The sequence below is a fragment of the Rhincodon typus genome, chromosome 20, assembly GCF_021869965.1.
Source record: "Rhincodon typus isolate 14 chromosome 20, sRhiTyp1.1, whole genome shotgun sequence".
NCBI classification, from domain to species: domain Eukaryota; kingdom Metazoa; phylum Chordata; class Chondrichthyes; order Orectolobiformes; family Rhincodontidae; genus Rhincodon; species Rhincodon typus.
In genome coordinates, this window is record NC_063351.1 from 35,792,082 (window position 1) to 35,818,765 (window position 26,684).

Genomic DNA, 26,684 nt, shown 5'->3' on the forward strand with positions numbered 1-26,684 from the left:
TTAAAAGAACGTTAACTAATTGGCCAAAACAAATTCCTATTTAAACATTATCCTTTTGATCACAAATAGCAATTATTTTCATTCAATGCAATCAAAGAAAATTGCTTTTTAGTAGCATGAGCAAGCTGTGAAATTACTTTCTATTCATTGGGTGTACTTTTAATTAACTACATAAAATTCTGTAAAATTGTTATGAATAATTTGATTATAAAACTCTTGTAGATTCTAGAAACATCTCTTATAATTGATGAGTAAAATAAATCCACAGGCTTTCAGATCTTTACTGTCACAGCAAGGACACAAGCCCATGCTGAAATTATTCCAGAAAAATAATTTAAAAATATAAATCAAGAAATTTCAGCCTCATCATAGTTGGAAGGTAGTGCATACCATATAGGCTGAGTTCTCCCATATCCAGACTTGCATTCTGATAGAACAGTGTCTGATAGCACCACATGTGACTGTAGAACAATAACTCAAATTAAGTGCAGTTATATGAACTTGTGAAAATACTAACCAAGAGGGCAATTGTCTCAGAGCTCCTCATGCTTCACTGCTGCAACTTTGTGGGAAGTACAACATGAATGTTGCTGAGATATATAAGCAGGCTGGTATTCATTGCACTCTATAACAAAGTTATCACATCAAGGCAGGTACAGCTCTGAGGAAATTCTGGGTACCTGCTGTGAGTTGATGCACCACACAGTACCTTGACATTCTTCAAAACAATCTACTGTAACTATTGTCCCACAGAAATAGTGGTGACAACATTTCCCAACTCATTCCTTGGCTGGGGCATGTTACGGATGTCACAAGGAATATGAAAGCAGCTGTGTAAAATACAAAATACCTTCTTTTCTTCAGTTAGAAGGAAAGATTGTAGGACAAAGGCTGGGAGCATACCCTCATCCTGGTGTTGAGGCACAGTGTGTAGTTTTAGCTCCATAGTATGACAAGACAATCTGTATAGTATCAGTACAGCCACGACACTGCTGATTATATTGATGAAAAATAGAAGTAACTAACATATATAACTAGCATGTTGCGAGTGGGAGTTCTCCCCTTGACTACAGAAACTTCAGGTGGAGATCCACAGAAATCATGGATGAAACTTCAACTGCAGCATCAAGAACCTTGCTTAGTTTAAATGTTACAGCGTTAGAATTATCAGCTGAATTGATCTTAGGAACGCTTAAGACTTAGCAGGACATACTTAACAATACCAACATAAACCATTGCCTTAATACATCCATATCATACTAATTTGCAAATATAAATTTTTAAAGACCAAAAAACTAATAGTTGTTTTCATGCCCCTGCTCATTTAAATTGCCCCATGCTTTTCGTAAAGAACATGTTTAAAACATACAACTATTATGTTTGCGAAGGAAAGGAGGTATTTACTAACTGACATGGAACACAAAGCATCAATGGTTTCTGGTACCTCACTTTGTGGATCATTATCTGGTTTTGAAAAACCATTATGAATAGAAACTATTGCAGGTTTCAATATTCACACATGGACTCCCTCCAAATTATTGCAATACTGCATATTCGTCAACAACAACCAATACATTTTGGAAAATTACAAACAGCACTTAACTTTTGCAAGTAACTAACTTGGTTTTATGTAGTGAGAGAAGCAGGGAGAATGATTCCACTTTGTAAAGTTTACTGCTACATTTCAACTTGTAAGTGTTGCCAAATAATTCTTCAAAGACAATCTTTGTCCCCAATCAGTCATTGCCTTTTTGCATTGCCAAGGAACATTATTACAGCTTCAGTTGCTGCATTTCAGTGTTCCATTTTCTACTTGATATGCTGCTGCTGTTAGCAAATTTCTTTGTCTCCCATTGCCATTGGTGAAGAACATTGACTCGAGTGAAAGAAAAAAAGAAAAATTACAGGCCAATATCATTAGCAAAAGGTCACTAAGTTCAATAATATCAATGTAATAATAACAAGCATGCTTTCTGAGTTCCAGCTATAAGAGTTTAAAATTTTCTCCCTTTCATTCTCATTGCGGTGAGAAAGCTAAATTTAGCGATTTGGCTTGGTTTCATATCCAATGAAATTTGATGCAAACAAAAATAGAAATTGCTGCTGGAAATGTGATTTTTTTTATTTTGGGCTGGTTCACTCTCCTGTAAGGGTGTAATCACATTCTAACTGCTATGCCTGTTATAATGTAACTGCAGTTTGAAACCAGAGTAAGACCCAATTTAACACTACAACACAGCAGAGATTCCCAGGAGGTGAGAAACAATCTCACTGTGATTAGAGTGGCACAGTGGCTCAGTGGTTAGCACTGCTGCCTCACAGTGCCAGGGACCTGGGTTTGAGTCCATCCTTGAGCAACTGTCTGTGTGGAGCTTGCATATTCTCCCTGTGTCTGCATGGGTTTGCTCCGAGTGCTCCAGTTTCCTCTCACAATCCAAAGATGTGCAGCTTATGTGAATTGGCCATACCAATGTGTCCAGGGGTGTGTAGATTAGATGGATTAGAAATTCAGGGTTACAGGGATGGGGTTGGGTTTGGGTGATATGCCCTTCGGAGGGTCGGTGTGGACATGATGGGCTGAATGGCCTGCTTCCACATGGTAGGGATTCTATGATTTCCCTGAGCTCTATGGTTCAGAGCCTGATTAGGCCTTCACACACAATTTAAGCTACAAACATTACGTGTCAGTGTCGAGTGAACTCTTAACTTGTATTGGGAGTGCATCATGAAAGTATATAGAGAGATCAAAATTCCACTTAGGAAATGGTTGCATTTCTGGAAGGTAAATTGGAAACTTGGTCAAAACCTGATTCTTCCAGAATTCTGGATTGGTGTGTCAACAGTTTCAGAGGTCAGTGCTGCATACTGAGAAAACAATTAGAGGAAGTGGCATTACAGGTGGAACGATGATTAGCACTTCTGCCTCATAGTGCCTGGAACCTGAGTTCAATTCTAGCCTTGAGTGGCAGTCTGTGTGCAGTTCACACATTCTCCCTGTGTCTGCACGTGTTTCCTCTGGGTACTCTGGTTTCATCCCACAGTCCAAAGATGTACAGGGTAAGTGGATTGGCCATGCTAAATTGCCCCATAGTGTGTACAGGTATAGTAAATGCGGGGTTACGGATAGAGGGTGGAGGGGCTGGATCTGGGTGGGATGCCCTTCGTAAGGTCAATGCATACTATAAGGGTTGAATGGCCTCTATCTGCACTGTAAAGGATCTTATCTTATGAGTATTAGTTGAGCCTGTCAGATTGAGTTCAAGGCAGAAGCTTATGTTGTTTAGAATCATTGGCAGATTTATCCTAACCCTTGCAGTGCGGTCAGTGGTGAAAAAAGTTGGGAAAATACAGTGAGCATGGAAAAATCTGATTCTCAAAGTCAAGAAATAAAATTTGAATATTCCTCTTAAAAGGTGTCTACAGCAAGTTGTGAATCTCACAAATAAGCAGCTGGACAACAAAGACACCGATGTCAGACTCCTGCTTGTTGACTACAGCTCCACCTTCAACACCATTATCCCCTGCAGACTGATCTCAAAACTGCATGACCTTGGTCTCGGTTCTGCCCTCTACAAATGGATCCTCAGTTTTCTGACCCACAGGCTGCAATCAGTGAGGATAGGTAACTGCACCTCCTCCACAATAAAACTCAACACTGGAGCCTGCCAAGGATGTGTCCTCAGCCCCCTACGGTACTCCATGTACACCTACAACTGTGTTGTCAAATTCTGAATGAATGCCATCTACATGTTCACTGACAACACCACTGCAGTGGGACAGATATCCAACAACGAGTCAAAATACAGAAGGGAGACAGAGGGTTTGATGACGTGGTACAGTGAAAACAATCTGTCTCTCAATGTCAGCAAAATAAAAGAACTGATCATCGACTTCAGAAAGCAAGGAGGAGAACATGCCCCCATCTACATCAACAGAACCGAGGATGAGAGAGCGAACAGCATCAAGTTCCTCGCAGTGACGATAACTGACGAACTGTCCCAGATTTTCCACATAGATACGACCGTCAAGAAGGCACAACAACACCTCTTCTTCCTCAGGTGGCTCAGGAAATTTGGCATGCACCATTTTAAGCATACTATCCGAGTACATAACTCCTCTACCGTAAGAAACTACAGGAGGTTGTGTGCACAGCCCAGACCATCACGGAAGCCAACCTTCCATCCACGGACTCTATTTACATGGCTCACTGCTGGGGAAAGGCGGCCAACATCATCAAAGACCCATCACACCCTGGTAATAGACTCCTACAACCTCTTCCATCAGGCATAAGATACAGAAGTCTGAACACACGCAAAAACAGGTTCAGGAACAGCTTCTTTCCAGCCATTATCAGACTACTGAATGGACTCTAGCCTCAAATAATGTAACCTATATGCCTCAAGTCTTTATGATCTGTACATGCTTTGCTTGCTGTGATCTGCCTGTACTGCTTGTAAACAAATCTTTTCACTGTGTTTCAGTACACGTGACAATAAATCAAAAACCCTACATTGCTTCTTTTCAGAAGGCATCAGGTAACTAACTGGACAGCAGCAAGCCTTCCTTGGAATGGAGGACCCTGAAATCTGAAAGCATTCCCCCTCCTCCAAAGAGGTGGCATCTAATAACAGGGCGGTAGTTGTGCGTAGCTTGGCAATGCCATTGGGTGTAGTGACTGGCACTGCTGGTAATGTACCCATTGAAGCACCAGGAGGGATACAAATCACATGCAAGTGATGATGGGATGGGTGCCATCAGTGGATTGAATGCTAGTTGTGACAAGAGGAGGCTCTTAACTGGGTAGTAATTTGCCACTTAAGGACCTCAAATAGCAGCTAGCCACAAAGGTCATCCATGAGGCTTCCTGCCATGAATGATTCAGAGAAGGATCACAGCAGGGTCCGTACCCTCTCAGCTACATAAATACCCCATCACCACAAAACTCACCTGGGGCAACAGCATTAAATTCCAACTCAAGAGATAGATCATGACTTTGCATGAAGCTGCAAAATGGATGACAGAAAATCAGCAGCCCACTTTACTTCGATATCAGATTTTATTTTCATTGATCTCTTGGAGACCCAGCACAAATTTAGTTAGGCTTATACACAGCAGAGAATTGGATAAGTTCAAACTGATGCTGGGGTGGAAAATGGGAGGCTGACCAGAAAAACGTTGCAAATAAGCATAAATGAGGCAAGAGTAGAAGTGCATGAAGTCACAAATGTAGAATGCGGCCAGCAGTGTGAGGAGAGCATCATGACTTAGAAACCCAGCTCACGTTTAATTATATATCAAAGTTGCAAACAATTTGGTTCAATCTCAGATGATGTCCACAATAAGGACTTAAAATCACTGGTAAAAGCAAAGTTTGTGATGAGGGATGAAGACAATGGTTTGGTCTTCCCAAAATTTAACTGGAAAAAATAGTGGTTCATGTAAGATTGGATAACAAAGATTAGATGTCTAATAACATACCAGTAAAGAGGTTGAATATAGAGGCCAAGACAGACAGAAATGATGTAGAGCTGGGTGTCACCAGAATATACACAGAACCAGATGTCATGTCACTAGACAATATCACCAGAAGCCAATATGTGGACAATATATCAGGGGGCAACCAAGATGATATCCAGGAAAACTTCATAAGTGCAGCAACATTAGCTGCCTATTATCAAGGTGACATTCCTTATTAAAATTTACAATAGTATAAACTGCTTGAAAAAAAAGCATGCATAGAAGTATTACATCCAAATCTTTTTTTGGGAAAAATTTGCAAGATACATTAATATAAATTTATTTTGGGGACATTCAAAAGTTTGTGTCTGGACTATTATTCTGAACACTTGACAGTCTTTGACTAAGCTAAATCCTCCCGATATCTCTGTTCTGGATTCACTTTTCACTGTCTTCCATTTATGACTTTCGGCATATTTTGAATGTTGTATAGTTATTGTGCATAGCCTTGTTATATAGGTGCTTTGACAAAAATCTTTAGTTGCTACATAGGTCAGAAAATTTCAAAAACATATTCACTTGATTGCTCCACACTCTGAAAAGCTGCATGTTTAAATTTTTGAGCATTTGAGAAACTCATCGCATTGCAGAATGGCTCCAGGTTCGTATCCATGTAAAAGTACATTTGGTGAAAAGCTCAACTTTAATCTACCACCCAGTGGCTCTGACCTCCAAAATTATGAAGTGCTTCGAGAGGTTAGTCAAGACCACATTAACTCTATCCTCCCAGCCTGCCTTGATCCCCTGCAATTTTAGAAACAGGTCCATAGCAGACACCATTTCCCCACCACTACACTTATCCCTGGAACATCTGGATAATAAGGATACCTTGTCAGGTTCCTACTCATCGTCTATAGTTATGCCTTCAACACTATAATCCTTGCCAAACTAATCTCAAAATTCCAAGACCTAGGTCTTGGCTCCACCTTCTGCTACTGGATCCTCAACTTGCTGACCCACAGACCACAATTAGTGAAGACAGACAACAGCACGCCCTCCATGACAATCTTCAACACTAACAGCCCATAAAGAGGCATACTCAGTCCCCTAATGTACTCACTGTACACTCATGACTGTGTAGCCAAATTTCGTACGAACACCATCTACAAGTTTGCTGACAACACCACCATTGTGGGCTGGATATCAAACAATGATGAGTCAAAATACAGGAAGGAGATAGAGTGCTTGGTGTCATGGTGCAATGATAATAATCTCTTTCTCAATGGCAGCAAAACAAAATAATTGGTCACGAATGGAGGTGGATATGTCTCTATTTACATCAATGGAGAGGAGGTGGAGAGCATCAAGTTCTTAGTAGTGATGATAACCAGCAATCTGTCCTGGAAATCTCACATAGATGTGACGGTCAAGAAGGCATAACAATGCCTCTTCTTTTGCAGGACGCTTCGGAAATTCAGCATGTCCATAAGGACCCTCACCAACTTTTACAGATGCACCACAGAATGCATTCTAACTGGGTTTATAACGGCTCAGTACGGCAACTGCTCTGCCCATGATTGTAAGAAACTACAGAAGGTTGTGAGCACAGCCCAGACCATCACAGATCCCAACCTCCCATCCATGGACCCCTTTTACACTTCTCATTGCCACAGAAAGGTTGCCAACATCATCAAAGGCCCCTCCCACCCCAGTAATACTCTCTTCCAACCTGTTCTGTCAGGCAGAAGATACAGAAGTTTGAACAAAAGCACCAACAGGTTCAAGAACAGCTTCTTCCCTGCTGTTATTAAACCGCTGAACGGACCTCTCTAATTTCAAGGCTAATATTGTCCTTGCTTTTGTGCACTTCCTGTGCAGTTGTAATCTTGTATGCCTTGCTCTGTTTAAGCGCCTACGAAGTCCCTGTAGCGTTCACAAAACAAAACTTTTCGTTGTACTCAGGTACATTGACAACAATAAATCAAATCAAAAGATTTATAACAGTTAAAGTTTTCAGGTAAAATGTGGAATTTAGAAACTTAACTTCACCCTGATTTATAGTTATAGTGCAACTAGAGCAGAATAAGAGCTAAGTAAGTGCAACTTTCTATTTAACTAAAGTGAGCTGACCAGTTCCCTATTTCCAGGCAGTTTAGAAGGTATCATTTGGTTGGGCTAATTACAGCATAATTTCTTCATTGAAGATTAGTGTAGCTATAAACTTAAAAATGGTCTTTCCAATTCAATTCTGGAAAATCTACTTTATTATGAATATGTTGAATGGCTGTCAGTAGAAGATATCGACTTAAAGCAACTTTTATTAGCCTATGGATGAGAGATACAATTGTGAATAAATAGGAGCCTTGTGCCTGGTTTAAAGTGTATGCAAATTCTACTCCTTTTCTTTAGATCACAAGAGGAGTTTGACATCTATAGGATTAAGCTCTTTTCCATGACAATTGGCCACTGTTCTAACAGGCAGCAGTCCAATGCTAGTTCAAGTCAACCTCAAAACTTTTAGATTCCACAAAGATGAAGGTTCAGATGGGTTTTAACACCCTCAACCATTATCAATTGTAGTTCTTTGCCTGGGAACAGGGCAAATATCAAAATTCAATTTAATTGTTCCCGTTGACTTGCTAATCTCATTATCTGTCATTAGTATATTGAAGAAACCAAAAAAAGGCAAACATTCAGATCTCTTCAGTGAACTCTAAAAACATTGAGGGCTATAAGCTAATTGCCTGTTTTCTTTTCCAGCATTCAATTGTTTTCAGTCAGCCTTCAAGACAGCTAATGATTTCTTTATAGGCTTGATAACAAACATGTTGTGAGCTTATTTAGTTTTAACATAAAATATATACAATTAATTGATAACACTTAAGCACAAGACAATGTAAGATGGAACCAAGAAGCAATATAAAAAAGGAAGGAACAGAGTGTACAAACATAGAAAAACAGTAATAGCTACAGCCAAAGAGGGAAAATATAGTAAAATAACAAAGTGAGTGTCTCATTACTTAAATGCATATAGCATTCAGAAAAAAAAATAAATTAACAGTACAAGTGGAGTTTATTGGACATGGTTACAAGGATATCAAAGCTGAAAATAAATATTCAAGGATATGCAACTTTTTGAAAGGACAAGCAGGAAGGAAAGGGGGTGATGTAGCTTTGATGGTAAGGGATAGCATGAGTATGATAGCGGGAAAAGATCTTGAATCAGAAGATACAGAATCCATATTGGATGGAGGTAAGAAATAACAAGGAGATCACCAAACCTTGGTCAAGAGGAATCTTTTTATGTTGCACCTTAAAAGAGGATAGACAGAAATAGAAAGATGTATGGAGGCATTTCAGAGCTTAGATCCTGGATAGCTCCAAGCACAGCTGCTAATTAGTGAGGCAAATAAAATTGAGGACATGCAAGAGGCCACAATTGGACAAATGCAGAAATCTTTTGAGGGTTGTATAGCTAGAGGAAGTTACAGAGATTAGGTTGGGAAAGTTCGTGAAAGGATTTGAAAACCAAGGATAAAAATTGTAAAATTGAGAATTTATACAAAGTCTTTAAACCTGGAAATGCAGAGCCAAGAAGCTCCAATTTCTCGGAAGGTGCTTAAACATACATTAGACCCCTCATTAACACAGGCAAAGGCCAAATGCCTGTTTCAGAATGCCACACAGATGTCTAGAAACTGCACTTGACCAAAAAGGCGCAACAGCTGCACAATGGTATAATAATCAATTTCTTTATCAAAAGATACCATTTAATAATAAGGAAGTATAAAGACAATGTTGAGCTTTTACATTTTTTTCATAACAGGATGAGTGAATAATGGAACAAGTTATAAGTAAGGTGCCATAAACTGCTGGATGGAATCTTCCCTCCCAAAAATACAGTGGGGAAGTTGGCATGAGGGAGAGACAATCAGGTGGGTTAGCATCAAGACCTTGACCACCTTCCCACTACCACAGGAATTAGGTTTGACATCAATTGAGACTGTTAAGTGGCCCTCAATCTGTCCAAATTTGGCAATGATCGGGAGTATGGATGGAAGGCAGTAAAGAGTGGCTGCTGAAAGCCACCCAGAGCCTGGCTCTGATGCCTATGTACCCACCCCTTCTTATGACAATGACTAAACTGCAGGGCACAATCTATGGGCTCCAGCTGCAAGCACCCCTCGTCCTCGGACATGGCATCTGCCAACCTTTCATGACTATCGTGGTACCTCTCCACTGCCATCATACAGTGTGCTCCAGCAGCACAGATATGCATTGCAAGGCGCACTGGCAATTTGTATTGGAAAGCTGCAGTAGGGATGGGCATTGAGATCATAGGTTAGACCAGGTTGTCTCTCAAGGCTACTACTTCCACTCTTACACTATTCATTCAGCACCAACATGCGCACTTTTATCATCCATTACTTGCTTTGCCTTGTCATACCAATTGGTGAACTCACAAAACCAGGCAGTTTGCCTTGCTGTTCAGCAGTACTCAGTCAAGGAGACATATATCTTGCTATACAGCTGTGTGCTACATCAATCTCATGCTTGCAGCATGTGCCAGAAGGTTCTGCAGCAAATACAGTGCATGTACAGCAAGCAAACACCATGTCTCAATGTCAAGGGAAAGTAGTTCTCACCAAAGTCCATGGTGTCACCCATTAGGAGGTCTCGGCACAATAAGTCAAAGGCAGTCTCTAATATCAGGGCTGGGGATTGGACATGGCCAGGTGTCTGGTTGGAGTCATTCTGGTCAGGGGTTCCACGTCTTTGTAGTGCAGGGACAGGGTAACAGACAGCCAGTCTGATGGGTATGCTAATGCGGTCAAGGTGGTGGAAAGGCATTGGTCAGGGGTCTGGGCACTTCTTGTCTGGTCTGTCTAGTCACGTCGCTCAAAGGCATGGGCCATGGTCAGTCCATCAAGTCTGTCCAGACGAGCAAGGGGAAAGGAGACTGGAGGGGGGTGTGGTGGTGGTGGTGAAGGTGGCATTGCTGCAGGAATAGGCCCTGGCAAGTTTGAGTTCAGTTCTGTGAACTGCAGGCTCTGGGAAGGGAGGATTACAATTGTGAAAGATGGATTCAGTAAGGAGAGGATATGGTAAAGCACAGCTGGCAAGAGGATCATGCGGCAAAGGGGATGGCCCACTGTCGGAAGAACCCTAGCTTCAAGGGATGGTGGTTTTTGCCCAGATTTGGCATAGTCACCTCATATGTCAGAGGTTGGGGTTGGGGAGGAAGGTGGACAGCTGCAGGTGCACGGAGATGGGTTGGGTGGGGTCCTGGGAAGAAGTGAAATCTGTGGAATTTACAGGATAAGCTATCAGGAAGGGGATGTGGATTTTCGCATCTCATGTATCACCAACATGTTCAGACAGAGGCTGGAAGCCACTGGCTAGGCAGCAATCATTTCTTCTTCCAACAAAAATACACAATAGGGAAGAAAATGGCTGTGACCACACACACTGGGTTGGATACGTAACTCAGACTGTGAGGGAGAAGGCTGCAGTATTAATTGACGATGCAGAGCTTTTAAAGGGAAAGAACATTGCACAAAGTTCCATGGATTGTACATGACAGATCTGCAGGGTCCCTATTCTCCTAAAGCATTACCCACCCCTGTCTGTTGCACTTCATGCCAACAACTCATTGACAGCTACACTTTTACACAAAACAATGTTGCAAGAGGACAGTTAAAGGCATCAACATGATCCAATGTCACGTACTTGCATTGTTCCTCTTGCTTCCATACCATGCAGCAGGTTTGGTTGCGTGACTCCCTGGTTGCTTGTGCTGGGACATACTGGACATGTCAAGGATCTTCTTATCAAAAGAAAATTGACCCCCTTTGATGTGAATTTGTGAAGTTTAGAGGGTGGGAAGGCAGTGGAGGGCCCAGCACTATGTGGAAACTTCTGAGGGACTTGCATCTGATTTCTCCTCTGGCCTGACTCCTTGTGAGGAAGGGGCACCTGGAATGCACACCAGGTTTCCCGTCCTGTCACCATAACTTCGGGCTCGAGGCTCAATGTTCATGTGATGAACAGCCTGGGCAGCTCCTTTCCATGAGCTCCTGAGCATTCTGGGCTCTCCATGGCAGTGCCAACCTGTCTATGGAGATATCCAAATGGCTGCAACACTCATTGTTCTGTTACAGCTTCTGAGCAAGGAGAGCCATTGAGCCCCACATTCCTGTCTGCTGCTTCTGTTCCTCCCTGCACATGTGGATAAAGTCCCTGTCTGCTGGCACCACATGGGCCTCTCTTGCCTGGGGCTGAGCAAGAGCCTGGTCTCTGACAGTCCTCCAAGTGCCAGCAGCCTGGGATGTTTCTTCCTCTGCCAGCTGCAGAGCTGTCGCAGTGAGGTGCTCAACTGATTATGCCTAAAGTTCCCACTGAGGTGGCAGCATCTGAGCTGGTGCGGGGGTGCAGGAGGCAGACTTGCTGATGCTTCCTCTGAGGCCTTCGTACTTTCATCCTCAGAGGACAATGGAAGTGGGCTCGGGTGGAACTTGCCATTTCTCTGTGGAGCTGGTGGAGATGTGGCGATACCTGAACAGCACATGAGACAGAACGCACTGTGGCCAGTGGCTAGAAATAGTGTACAATGATTGAGGCTGGCTGCTGTGTTACTGTGAGAGTTGCAGTGGAATAAAGAGTGAACCTTTTGCAATTGGTAGGACATGGATATTTTGATATTCTCACAGAAGCAATCCTGGTCTTCCCAGGATTCTCTCCTCATAGGGGGTGAGGAGCCAAATATTAAGGCCATCATCACCCCATATAGCCTCGTTTTGTGCTGTTTTTCCTGCAGTGAGAGAAAGGGAGGGATTAAGATGAAAGTAAGTGAGATAGCTGTCAGTGCTGGTGCAGAGGAGGTGAGATGATGAGGTGTTCCAAGGCAATCGAGGAAGCAGTGCAGAGGACATGCAGGGCTAGTGAAGTAGAGAGTGGGGAAGTGGTGGGGCAGTTGAGAGTGAGTGAGCAAAGACGTCGCAGGCAACAGCAAGAGTTGCTGGCAGTCTTGGTGGGAGGTGGGTGCAGCAGCAGAGATAGAGTGAGTGTGAATCTCCACAAATACATGTCAAAGAGGGTTGACTTGTCAATGGTAAAAAGATCCTTGACATATTTGGTATGTCCAGGAACAAGTGCTTCAGGAGTCACACAACCAACCTCCAGGGCGAATGGGCTCCATGGCCAAGCAGATTCATTACCTTGCCCCAGCTGTAGAACCTGGGATTACACTGAGACATAGTGGAGGGAGAAAAAGAAGAAACATGATTGAGGGGACTCTGGCAGCATAGGTGGCAATGGATTGTAAATGATTGTGAAGGTTTTTTTTTTACAAATGTTTGTACTTTAAACATACATGTGGTTGGTAGTCTCATTGTGTAGGACTGAAAGGCATTGTTACACCATCAGGAAGCACAGCATGGTCACAGATGAGGCTCCATGGATGGGGGTTGAGGCTGAAAGCCTAATGCATCATAATGAAAGCAAGAGGAACAATTCATGTACATGACGTTGGATCGTTGGAGGTGGCTGAGAAGAGTTTGTTTCTTAACCTGGTGCAACAGAGAAGGTCACTGACCTTCCTTTGACACTGCTAGCTATTGCTCTGCACACTAGAGATGGCACTAACCTGGGTGGCAACCGCTGAACATGTTGCCAGGGCCTGACTCCTCTGCTGGTCCTCCAGGAAGAGGATTCCTTCCTTTTGTATCACCCCTTAACCTGGACCTCCAGGTTCCCCTCAGAAAATCACAGTGCCACCTTCCAAACGTCCAAGATGTTCAGATTCTGTATGTCAACAAGCAAGGCAGCTCCAGAATGCCTGTGGTCACCTGGGTGCAATGGGCCTTTTAAAAATGGCACTGTAGTCAGGAATCTTTCAGCAGTAAGTGGCAAGTTGTCTAAGAACAGCATGTAGTAAGATTGCTGGGATCAGACATGACATACAAAGGAGCAGCCTAGCTAATTCATGAGGTGAGTAGCTAAGAAAGTGAGGCAATTCTTCAGACTTTGCTGCAAAAACTTGATGCAAGTCAGACTTAGCCAAAAGAGGTAAGTTTCAGCCCAATAAGTTTCAACGTGGAGTAGAAGTAAATTCCCCAGCCTCCACAAGAATAACATGGGCCATTACCATCCTACAATTCCTCTTGTCCATTCTTGTGGACCTATCTTGCTGCTGTTAGGTCAGGCTCTGAGTCACCCAATATTATTTGTTCCTGTATGGTACCCATGCCAATATGGTATGGTCTAAGAAATGTAGGTATTTTCAATATCTACATGATAACTTGCACAATTGTGCAAGTTGCAAGTTATACATGATAATGTGGTGAAATCACCTATGGAATATATACCAGCTAGAAAAGTAAAACATTGACTCCGAAGAGTTGGAAAGTAAGCAAACAATCTGGAAGATTACTTGATAAATTATCCATGCACCACGTAGTCAGACAAATCCAAACAGCAGGAAACTCAGATCAGCAAAAGAAGTTAACAACTGTCTACGATTCCAAAGCGGGTAACAGAAGATGGCATCATCACATCATTCCATACTAGTTAAACCTAGTTATTTCCAGTTGATCATCATTGCCCAATTTGCTTAGGGTTCACTCACTACACACCTATACTAATCCTCAACCAATGTATGTTTTCATCATGTTGAAATGGTAACTTTTCAAAATATATCTTTTCTTAACAGAATCATTTTTAAAAGCTTTTTTCTTCATTCGTGCAATAATGGTACAGCTGGAGTAGTGCTCACATCTTGATAGAGATCATGAACCATTACCAAAGCTGTTCTCAAGTATAACAGTAGTATTTTTTCTATTCAAACATACATGGAATGAACTTATGCCTGTGGTAATCTGTTGTGGAATGTACACAGCAACAAAGTTTACATTCATTACATTGAGCTACTTGACTAAGACTGGTCATGATAAAAGTATTCTCTCACGTGCCAAATACTGTCTGTTTCTTGTAACTTTCCAGACATCTGTTTATTTTCACTGATCTCAAGCACAATTTCTGAATTTTTCAGCACTAAAGAGAAAGGAATCACATTTTATTAATTCCTAATAACTGAAAATCCAATAAAACTGGACAGAAATATTTTAATCCATTTTTGAAAAATCTTGACTGGAACAGATTTCTGATGTTCTCCTGGACTCCAATCTAATTTATTTGCATTTTTCTTAATTTTATATAGTGTATTCTATTTGTGTCTACCGCCTCTCTTGTTTTTTTATTCACTAACATGGATTTTCCATTAAGGAGAAGATGGTGGCACAATGATGATGCCACTAGACTAGTAATCCATAGACCCAGGTTAATGGTCTGGAGATATGGGTTCAAATCCCACCATGGCAGATAGTAAAAGTTGAATTCAGTAAACATCTGAAATGAAAAGTTGATCTAGTGGTGATTATGTAACTAACTACTATTGCATGGAATGAAAATGTATCTGCTGGTCCTACTCATGCTGGTCACGTGTGACTCCACCCACAGCAATGAAATCTTGACTGTCCTCTGAAATTGGTTCAAGAACATCTAAAAATGGGAATCAAATGTGGGGCCTTGACAACAATGTCGATATCCCATACAAGAATGAAAATGACTTGAATCTTGCCACCATCCACCACATTACCAATACATAAAGTGTAAATTATTATCAGACAACTGATTTACAATGATTGAATAAGTTAAACTTTTCCAAGATGTTTATTGCTGTTTTGGGAATTTCACTGCACAAAGCCATCAAAATGTTGCATGAAAGGCAGGCTTGTTTCATGCGTAATCAAACGTTTGTTCCAAAGTGCCTGTTTTTGAGCTGTAGGCTCAGCACAAGTAAAATTCTGATTTTATCTTTTTTTATTCATTGGGAGGATGGACTGTTGCTGGCTACGTCAACATTTATTGCCCATGCTTAATGCCCAGAGGGCAGCTAAGAGTCAACCACATGGTTGTGGATCTGGAGTCACATGTAGACCAGACCAGGTAAGGATGGCAGTTTCCTTCCCTAAAGGGCAATAGCAAACCAGATGAGTTTTTCCTAATAATTGACAATGGATTCGTGGTCATCATTAGACTCTTAATTCCAGATTTTTATTGAATTCAGATTCCACCATCTGCCATAGTGGTTACCGAATCCAGAGCTCCAGAACTTTACCTGGGTCTCTGGATCAACAGTCTAGCAACAATACCACGAGGCTGTCACCTCCCTGATAAGGTATTTTGTTACTTACTTGGAATTTTCGGAATCATTTCAGATTACTAATACTGGTTACCACTGTGGGCTGTTGGTGTTCCATTCATTATTTTACATCATTACTCAACTGCTGGCAATATCTACAAGTTAGTCTGCTATAAGCAAACATACATCAAACAACATAAACTTGTAATTCCTATAATAAACATTTAAAAAGAAAAGAAAATCTATATCATACTGATTAGTTAATGCTCCGAAAAAACAAAGTCATTGTCTTATTTTGATCCTGTAATGTGTAAGCTTAAAAAGCATGTGAGTGAAACTGCAGCTGTTCAGGCAAGAAGCATTCCCTGTGTCATTAAGGTTGCTTAAGAACACTTTGCTTCTCTCATCACAACTTATCATTGTATCCTGAAAAAACCTGTGTATTTCTCAAACAACAAATTGCATTTATATACCATGCTTAAGCTATTAAAACTTTCCAACATTCTTCATTGGAGCATTATCAATTTTAAAAACTGATATATAAGGACATGACCAAAAGACTGGCCAAATGGGTAGATTTTTAAACATCATCTTAAAGGAGGAATGATAAAGGGATTTATGGAGGCTGAGAGATTAGTGGAGGGAATTTCTGAACTTAGAGCCTGGACAGCTGAAAGTATGGCTGCTAACGCAGTGTGATGGGTATAGGAGGCCTGCATTAGAAGGCGTGAAAACACTGGAACTTAAAATAGTGAACAACAATGTAAACGGCTTTCCAGACACACATTTTGAGAAGGCAGTTGTATAATCTAGTCATAATATACTTAGTCTTGTCACACCCAGATCTGTGAATTTTTAATCCATTGCAATTTCTGTGCATAATAGGAGCCCATTGTATGTGTGAGAAAGTATCCGCTACACAAAAAGGTAACTCAGATTATCAGGTAAAAAATATTTATCTTCCTCTTTTAGGAACAATCAAGTAATCAGGAGCAAGTAGTATTCACAAGGCTTTCACAACAAGCACTCGCCCAACAGGTTAATGAGCCAACAATGACTGCACGATGGCAAAATTAGTCATTCTAACATTCTTCAAAAGTAACCATTTAATTGAATTAGTATTTTGCTGATTCCAAGAGGAAATATTGCCAAACAGAGATGATTCTTTTCATAATTTAATATTTGGTTATAAATATATATTCTTTTACAGTCTAAATGAAAAATAGGGTTGACTAATCTTATTTTTTCTGAGAAATGTGATCACTTATATAAAACTGAATGATCTTCCCATCCTACCTCTTGGTTTCTTACAAAAACATGGAAACATCTCAGTAAAACTCATCATCATCTGGGCATTTTACAACCTTTTAGACTGAATGTTTTAAGGTCAAATCATAACTACTGTTTCCACTTTTTTCTAGACAGCAACTACTAGTAATGATTCTGATTGGCATCTGTTGTCACTTACATGTTCTAGAAGCAATTTTTGATTCTTTACTTGTCCCATCATCATCTCCTTTAGTTTTGCATCATCATCTCTTTTTGTCATTTAATCTCTTTTGCCTTGCATCCTATCACCGACCTTATCTTTTGTCCCTTACTCTCCTCTTTCCCAGTCTCTGTACCTGCTTAAAATCTGCTCCCTCTCTAATCTCTTTCAGTTCTGTTGAAAGGTCATTGGCTTGAGATGTTAGGCACAATCTGCCCTGGTGAGGCATGTTGGGAAACATGAGAGTTGGCTAACTAAATCATGTAGGCAGCTGCATGTCAGTCTGCTGGTAGTAGGAAAACCTCTCACAACTAAGATGCGGAATGTGCATCATTAAGGGGATAATGTACACAACTCGCCTGCCCATGGCAGAATGTCAATTAGACTTATGACTGCATCACTTGACACCAATTCTCTTGGAGTCCACTGAAATCGAGTGATAACTCAGGTCTCCCGAAGGCTGTCCAGTAAACCCAATACTCCTGCAGGCATTGCCAGCAACAGAGAGTTGCCCACCTTTGATTGGCAGGAAACTCTCAAGGGTCGCAATTTCCACCCTGAAGAGATAAACCTTGGGGAAGGCAAGATTATTAAATGTCTGACAGGCACTTAACTTTGCTGGGCTTCTCCCACTAAAGCGACATTGGGTTTCCACCAGATTTCCCAACCGTGCAACCATCATCCACATAGAATCAAGAGTTAAGAGCCAAGATTCAATCTACACAGATTTTGCCTGACTTGCTGAGAATTTCTAGCACTTTTCGTTTTGTTTCAGATTTCCAGAATCTGCAATATTTTGCCTTTCTTTTCTACCTATTTTTTAAAACCAAAGCCTTTTAGTTTCATAGATAGTAGGAACTGCAGATGCTGGAGAATCCGAGACATGATAGCCTTAGTTGGAAGACTTGCTAGGACACTAATCCCAGCAAAATTCAGGTGAAGTCTGTCCCAATGCCACATGAATCAAAACCCACTTCTTTCACACTAATCTTTAATCATTGTATTTGGCTCTCTAATCCTATGTCAATTTGCCCATGGCTCATTACTCCAGAGGTCAGTATCTTTGTAGTTCTGCTTTCTACTTTGTATCTACCCATGTGGTTGGCACCCACAAACAACATTGCAATTGGATCCTCCCCCCACCTCACTCCAAGATGCTTTCCAGTCCAGAAGTATCTGTAAGCCTGACAAGGGTAAGCAACACGGCCTTGGTAATCACACTCTCAGTGGCAAAGAACAGCATGTACTATCCTAGATATTTTGTGGCCTCCTAAAACCACATTACATTTTACTGCCCCTACTTGGATAGCTTTCTGCACTATGATCCATGGCTAGCTTGCCCTTCCATTCTGCAGTATCGCATATTTCCACAAAATCTGTAAATATCTTGAACCAATTGGACAATTACAAGGACTTAGGCTTCTGCTTTGCTAACTTCCAGGTCCACATATTTGTCTCACCTGTGGTCATATCCTTTTCTTCCTAACCACAGACCAAATCAGAACTACCAAGTCCAAGGGGTATGAATGCTTCCAAGAATAAGTGTCCAAGTAACTGTCCTCCTTCCTGATGCACCACAGTGCCCACTCCAGTACATTAATTTTGAGCCAAGGTTCCTTGAGCTGAAACAATCACTCAATATGGTGACTGTAGATTACGCAGGTGTCCACCAGCTTTCACATGCTAGAATGAATACTGATAGAGGAAAATGGTATAACATGAAATGGGAACAGGGTGTGTTAATGTTATTAAAAGTTGTTACTCATTTTCGGAATAGATGTCACTGTGGACTGATGGGGCAGAACAGCATGTCCATATCCTCCCTGTTCTTTCAGGTTTGTACTGTGTTCACTATATATGGCTTAAGTCTTATTAAAAAGCTATGGGAGGATGCAATTTCCTTCATAATATACGTTAGATTAAAACTACAATCCACTTTCAAGTTATTTCCTTCCTAACTTCCTCTTTCGATGGCTTGAATACCAGATAGGATGCTGCTACGTGGTGTAGTCCAGTCCAAACATTTACCAATTTTCAGTATAATTTTAAATTCTCAAAGGTGATGCAGTTGCATAGTCTAAATGCCATTGATTTTTGGCAACTGAGAAGCACTTTTAAATAAATTAATGTCCTAATTATGAGCAAAAGACATTACCTTTGTTAGGCTTGATGCCAGTATCTGTCACATTCCTCTAATTTAATATTTGGATTAAATGGATTGCAACTGATCTTTTCTCACTATCGGAGAATGGATCATAATGGTCTGTGATAGATTTGATTGCTGAAAGAATCAGGGAGATATGTACTGCATTGTATAATTTATTACTGTCTCCTTCCAGCCTTACCATTGCTTCATAATAATTTTCTCCTTCAGCAAAAAGGGTGGAGCAGTGGAATGCTGACATCTTCACAGCAGCACTGCATCACCTGCTACCCAGCATTGAATGCAGGCCAGATGTGAGAACTCGCCAAAATTATTAGCTGAAGAACATCATGCTCAGTGGGAGATAAGGCTGGAGTTTAAAATGTGTATTTAGATGGGACGCTAAAACTATGTTATTAGAGCCAGTCAGTGCCTCTGACACCATCTTTCCCTATATGATAATATGCAGGCAATTTTCAGCAATGTTATACAATTTTAAATGAAAATAGCAAAGAAGAGAATTTGATGCACGTTTAGTGTTCAAACAATGACAGCAGCAATAAGAAGTACTGCCTCATATAAAGTATGACTGCATTAATTCATTTTGCCTTGCCCACTATGTCTGAATGCTGGGCACACCCTGCTCACACTTTACCGGCTTTAAAATCCTGAACAGCATGTCTGAATTTCTGGTATGTCCCACACATGTAGCGTGGATTGATAGGAATCACTGCTTTAATGAATGGGTGCTACAAATATGTACAATTTATAGGAATGTTAAATTTTGATAAGCTTGATCCATAACTCTGCTCATTTAAACACAGGCTGTTAACGACAAAGTACTGCAAACCAAGATGCACTACTTCAATAATTTGAACAAATCTGAACACTGACTTCTTCAGAGAAGTTATTGTTTTGTATAGCTACTTCAGTTTGCTTTCCATTAATTTTTGCAATCAAATGTATTTGGTTGTACATTCTTTTCAGAGATTGACCCATTTGAAAGTAGGAGAAAATTCTACTGATAAGCTATTGAAAACTAAAAATAAATGCATTTCAATATAATACTGTTAGTCAATATGCCTCACAGAGTTATTTTTAAAAATACTAATAGGCCTTTGTTTTGCCAGTTGGTAGACAAGAAAATGCTCTTTCTGCAGTGGATCTGCATCAGTTGATATTTCCATTCCCAACACGTTCAGCTCAAGTGCTTTGAGTTTGTGCTGAGCTTGCAGTATTAGCTCCATCAGGGGAATACAATGATCTCAGAAGAGTGATGTTCATGACTGATGACCCCCATTAACCATCAGTAGAAGGTGACCTCCGTATCAGAGGAGCTGTTTGAGTGTAGATTTACTTAAAAAAAAATCAGAAGCTTTTAACATCAAAGTTACTTATTCTCTGATGTTCTTTCCCTTTTGAGGTACTGACTACATTCTATGGTACAGTTTCATGGACATCAAGAACTCACTAGTTCAACCAATTGGCTGTTCTTCATGTAAGGAGTCATATAATGAGTGCCAGCGCTATATTTATCTGGAAGGGGCATCAAAACTGTTCCTGTTTCAATTCTAATCATACATGGCTTAAGAAACTATCTTTCTGATTTTTCCTCTACCTAAATTATGTTCACTGAAGTCGAAACATTGGTAGATTTGTAAATGTAGGGTAAGAAAAAGCAGGCATGCAGCTTGGAGGAAATCTTGCTCAGCATTAATCTTCATTTAAATGAGTGTTATATTCAGCCCAAGCTATAGAAGGGATTGGTTGGTTCAGTTGGCTGGATGGCTGCCTTACAACGTGGAATGATGCCACAGCATGAATTCAATTCCTCCACCAGCTGAGATGATAATGGAGCACTCTCCTTCTCATCCTCTTCCTTTGCTTGAGGTGCAGTGACTTTCGGGTTAAAATCACCACTAGTTACCCCTCACTAATAAGATAGCAAGGTTATGGTGACTTTTACTAAAGGTGCAAACATTAAAAGCCAAGTATTTTATTGGCTTAATTTTATTATTCAGTATGCTGTCACACATTGTAAGAGTTTCATAGTCACTCGGAAGGCTACATGAGCTAACAAATGACCTACGTCATCCTCTGACAAAGTATGTGATTATCTAAAATTGTTTTCATCCAAGCTGAACCACAGCTGAACACTCTGGGATTGCAAAATACTGACTTAGAATGTCTTAGAATATTTCAGTTTAGGAGTGAATTTGCTCTATTTTCTCTGAGAAAATATGCATGAGTGACTTAAATCAGTTTGTGCTGCACTTGTAACTTTTCTAAATGAATGTAGACTTGCATTCAAAATTTTAGGCATAGCAGGACACAACTTCATACAATTATAGCAATCAGTGATTACTTTGAATTTTCTCTATTCTGGGATGTGTGTTGTATTCTCTGCATCTTTGAATCTTTTATAGCATTAGAATCTTTTGTTTTTAAGATAAAATCTTCCACAATCACATTTTTTAAAATCATACTGTGTTTAATGTGCATAAGTGATAGTTTGATGGCTTCAACTTTAATTTTCATAAAAATCAATAAGGAACACAGGAATCATAAACTATGTTCTGGGATTTCCTTGAGCCTTGATTATTTGCACTTGATTTCCAATGAGTTCTCGGGATATTTCAGTGTAAGTTACCATCAGAAAGGTTGATATAAAAAATGGAATAAAGTCAGATTGAAGACATTGCAGCCAACTACATCATAGGGGTAACTCTGTGTCATAATGCTCAATTTGCCCAATCTTGATTACATCATGTGGGGAAGCACATAGGAGCTAGAATTACTAGACAGAAAGAGTTATCCCAAATTGCTTTTGGAAGTTTGTAGTACAGTAACCAATTTGATAAGTGTTAAAAGACACTTGGTTCCAGTCAGCTTTCCATCAATAGATGGGAGAGAAAGACTGAATTGCTGGAAAAGCTCAGCAAGTCTGGCAACACCTGCACAGAGAAATCAGAGCTAATGTTTCAGGCCCAGTGACCCTTCCTCAGGACTGATGGTAGCTAGGAAAATGTTTTTTTATGCAGAAGGTAGGGTTGGTGGGGGGTCGGGGATAAGGAGAAAACGATAGGTGGAGATAGAGTCCCCATTAGTAGACATTCATTCTCCTGGGCTAATGTTTATCCACTCCTTTATATGTCCAACTGTTCTTCTCTCTGCTTGGATTCTATCTCCACCTATTCTCTCCCCCACCCTATCTTTTGCATAGAATAACTTTTTCCTAGTTAGCATCAGTTCTGAGGAAGGGCAACCAGACCCGAAATGTTAACTCTGATTTCTCTCCACAGATGCTACCAGACCTGCTGAGCTTTTCCAGCAATTTCTGTTTTTGTTTCTGATTTCCAGCATGTTCAGTTCTTTCCGTTTTTATTTAATAGATTGGAGATACTCAACAACAAACCTTCTGTTTTTATGTGATGTACATTGATGGGATTTTTAAAACAATTTACATTTTCAATACTTGCTGCAAGAACACTTTGAAGCCCTTAATTCTCTCCCTTTCAAACTTGAAGTTGCTGGCTTATTGGCAGGGTGTATTTCCAGATGCACAAGGTTCCCCTAATATCTCACCCTAATCATAGACTTCATTCATGAGCTGGAAGAATGGCCATGATCTTGCTGAATTGCAAAGCAGGCTCTGAGGTTAAATTGCCTACTTCAATTCCAACTTCTTATGTACTTTGTTTGATTTTGGATAATGAAGGGATAGCATTCAAATTTTGAAGTGAAAATGGGCTTAATTGGAAAGTAAAATTGATCAGGGTGTGTAAAGGGTGGTTGATATGCTACCATCCATTTTACAGCCCAGCCAAAATAGGATTTTATACCCCTTTCCACTCCAGCCCAAATTTTCTATTCTCATGCTAATCAACTGTGTGGGTATCACACCAACATATAACTCTACACTCAGTTGACACTCACTATCTTATAGATTTTTATATGGGTGAAAATATATCAACAAAAAAGTACAGTAAAACTTTTACCTAGAAATCTTTAGAATCTCACACATTCTCCTATTCAATTTACAATGTTTCTATTCAGTTTTCTGTAATAATTCTCATTGTATACAGCAAGTGAGTCCAAAATGCCTACAGAACCACTATTATTATATTCATGCTTATGACAGTGTGAGGTTTCACTCATACAGTAGTAGAATAGGCATTACCTGCTGATTTTATTTTCAATTTTTGTTATGATGGAAGTCCATAAAGCTACTTAGATAATGAAAAAAATCACATCAGTCAGTCATTATACAATTAAAAATCAGTACACTTGAGCACCCTAATACTATAAAACAAGGTGCAAACTTGTCCAAACAGACTACTAATGTTCAGCGACCATACTGCTATAATTAATTTTCTAATGAATAACTTAATTTGAAGTTTCAACGGTAAAGCAAATGAAAGTTAAAATATTTTTGCTCAGTGCCTTCTATTTTATCTTCTGAATATCGACAATGATTTTATATTTTTTACATTAATAATTTGAAATTTTGTGATCTCTAGGTTATACACAGATCCCAAGTCAAACGGACTGTTCCTCCTCGAATCGACATTCTTTTGGGAGGCCCCAAGGTAGAGGCCTGGTGTCTAGACATTGATGTGAAAGAACATTGTAGCTCGAGACTGACCATGTTGCGGAGAGCTGTTTAGTTAGGCATAAGCTAACACAGATGACTGAGAATGATATCACGACTGTGAAGGTGCTTTAGGTCCCAGCAACTGGGAAGACAAAGTTAAAATATCCACCTTCCCAATCATTTTTTAAAATGACTGGTGATGAAATTCCTTTTGACATTGAGCCACTTTGTACCTCTCTGCCCCTTTAATTGCGTCATTCAGGATACAAACAATATTTAATACCAAATAAAAATGTCTACGACTTAAAGATCGAAACCATCATTTGAATCTTATGACATGCTGTTTCCTACATTTTAGTCAGTTTTATCTGAGAACTCACTTCAAAGTGACCTTGATCGAAATCACTATGATACGGCATTAGGGTCAGTAATTTTGAAATCTTCACCAGCATGATTTATAATTGTAACTGCACGTAGAGATTGTTCAAAAGCAAAGAAGCCGTAAATCCGATCATTGAGATTAAAACATATATCGGGGCAAAAACGGATTGCTCCAACAGTGGAATTGAACTGAACGCTCACAGTAAGTGGCTAAGAGAGGAAAAGCCAAATGAAACGGATTATGCTACAAGCTTTTTTCACCTGCAACAAATCAGCTTCTTGTAATTTTATGCTGCATTGAATCCCACAAGTCCCCCATCCATGTGACTATTACAATGGCTGGGCTCTGCAGTGAAGCTAGAGAGACTTAACAGGATATTACATCCAGTCAGGATCCTACAGATAAAAACAACCAGCAGCGAATGAAAAAGACAACAAGTACTGTGTTGATCCTGGCAGTATCACTGCAGGCCAATGCAGCGTCACAATAGTAAAATCTTTCCTACCTGCAGTCTGGCCTTCAGTCACAGACTCCTTCTCAGACATTGTAGTGAATCCAGTCAAAATCTGCAGTCTTTAAAACCTATTAATCATTAGGCTAGCAGAATCTTTAGCTCACTGTGCCGTCACTGCCATTGGAAAAAAATACTACAATCTGTCTGAATTGCAGCTTGTCTCCAAACTACTAAAACAAGCTTTTTTCGTCCTTCCCTTCTCTCTCCCAAAGTCTTTTATACACATAGAATAGTAATAGCTCTAATCTTTGACCCCCAACCCCACCCCAACTCTGCTCAAAAGGTTTCCTTGCCGAAATTAACCCAAACATAAGGAAAGAATGAACTGCTGGCACCCTTACTCCTCATGTTTCTGCAGAGCTCCTCCTCCCTAATGCGTTCATACACAGTGTCAGCAGTATCAGCAGGGAAGGGCTTCCCATGCTGCAGTAAATGACCGAGCAACGGTAGCAGACTGGCAGCATGAATCACAGCAAGGGAAACAATTAAAATCCCCCAGTAACTGCGCAAGATTGATCAGGTTATTTTAGATCGTCTAGATTTCATTATTTTGCACTGTACTTGCCAATCTTAATTCTGTTCCCCGTGAAATGTACACAGCAACAGTTTTAAACCGAAGAGATTTTAATTGCAGAAATACACTGTAGCAAGACTCTTGGTTATAATGTCCCCAAGTTAATCGTGCTTTTAGTCTTGTATCTTAAATCCTGTATATTATGCAAAAACTTTTTTTTATTTAAATATATAGGAAACATTTTGAAGGAACAAACTAAACAATGTTGTACACAGCTGCTCTAAGTCCCATTGATGTTTGGTTAAATGTTGCCACCCCTTCCTGATCCAGTATCATATATGATATATGTCATCTTCCAGTAGGTTTCACTTCCAAATCATTTCTCGTGGCTTATAAAGAATAGGAAAAAAAATCCTCCTCTTCTGGGGGTAACTCTTCGACATTTAGGCCCAGACCTCCGGGATCCAGGCAGTCGGACAATGGACGTACCTTAAAAGAAGCGCATCAGGACCTGTCAAAGTCTGCCCACACTGAGGACACAGTAATTGCCCGGAAAGTTTTAAACTTGCGATGGGCAATTACCGGGCGACGGAAAACCTCTGAAGTAGTCCCCATTCCGTATGGTCGAAGACTTTGGAGAGTCCCAACTTACCTTACCAACTAGCCAGGAAATGTTAGAAGATTAAAACCTGACCTTATTCCTGCCTAACTGTGCCAGTGAGCTCCAGCTCAATCACTCACAATGATTGTTCCACAATGATCACTCACACTGACCACCACCCCAATCGACCCAGCCGACCCCACATTGATACCAAACTCACACCCTCCTCATACACAACGATGCCCACCCATGGACTATGACCAGTCTCGTTATCTCCAAACACCCAAATTGACCTCCTCCACCCCACTGCCACGATACACTCATGCCTAATTCCAACACCTGACCCATTGAACCCTCGCACCCTGCCATTTGTATCCCCTCACCGATCAGGAACCCTAACCTTTCAATTTTGCCCCCTTATTCACATAGCACTACATTCCCTCACTCTCACCTTCTCTCAGTAGCTGTCAAAGTGGCTTTGGGACCTTTAAACACTTTAGTAAAAAAAAACAGCTATTTTCATAAACAAAGGGTATGGTTTCATCAACAATCATGCCACACAAATGCCAGGCAATGAATATCTCCAACAAGACAGTATCTAACCATCACTTCTTGACATTAAATGGCACTACCTTCACTGAATTCCCCACTATCAACATTCTGGGTTGTTACCATGTAATGGACAGTGAAGAAGGTTATCACAGAATACAATGGGACCTTAATCAGATGGGTCGAGTTGTGACAGATGTAGTTTAATTTAAATAAATGAGAGGGATTGCATTTTGGTAA

The 26,684-nt window shown here is 40.4% G+C and overlaps 1 protein-coding gene across 6 annotated transcripts in view; it reads right to left on the reverse strand.

The window, feature by feature from the left end:
* The window catches only part of hspa12a (heat shock protein 12A), a 100,673-nt gene extending 75,451 nt beyond the window's left edge, over positions 1 to 25,222 (reverse strand). For 3 of the 6 annotated variants that reach the window (XM_048609104.1, XM_048609107.1, XM_048609103.1), the window contains exon 1: positions 24,772 to 25,115. In XM_048609104.1, coding sequence (XP_048465061.1) covers positions 24,772 to 24,811 — 40 coding nt within the window. In that variant the 5' untranslated portion in view covers positions 24,812 to 25,115. Of the gene's footprint in view, positions 1 to 14,422; positions 14,509 to 24,771 lie in introns of all 6 variants that reach the window. The other 3 variants (XM_048609108.1, XM_048609106.1, XM_048609105.1) reach the window with 3 other exon arrangements.
* Positions 25,223 to 26,684: the final 1,462 nt, after the last annotated feature.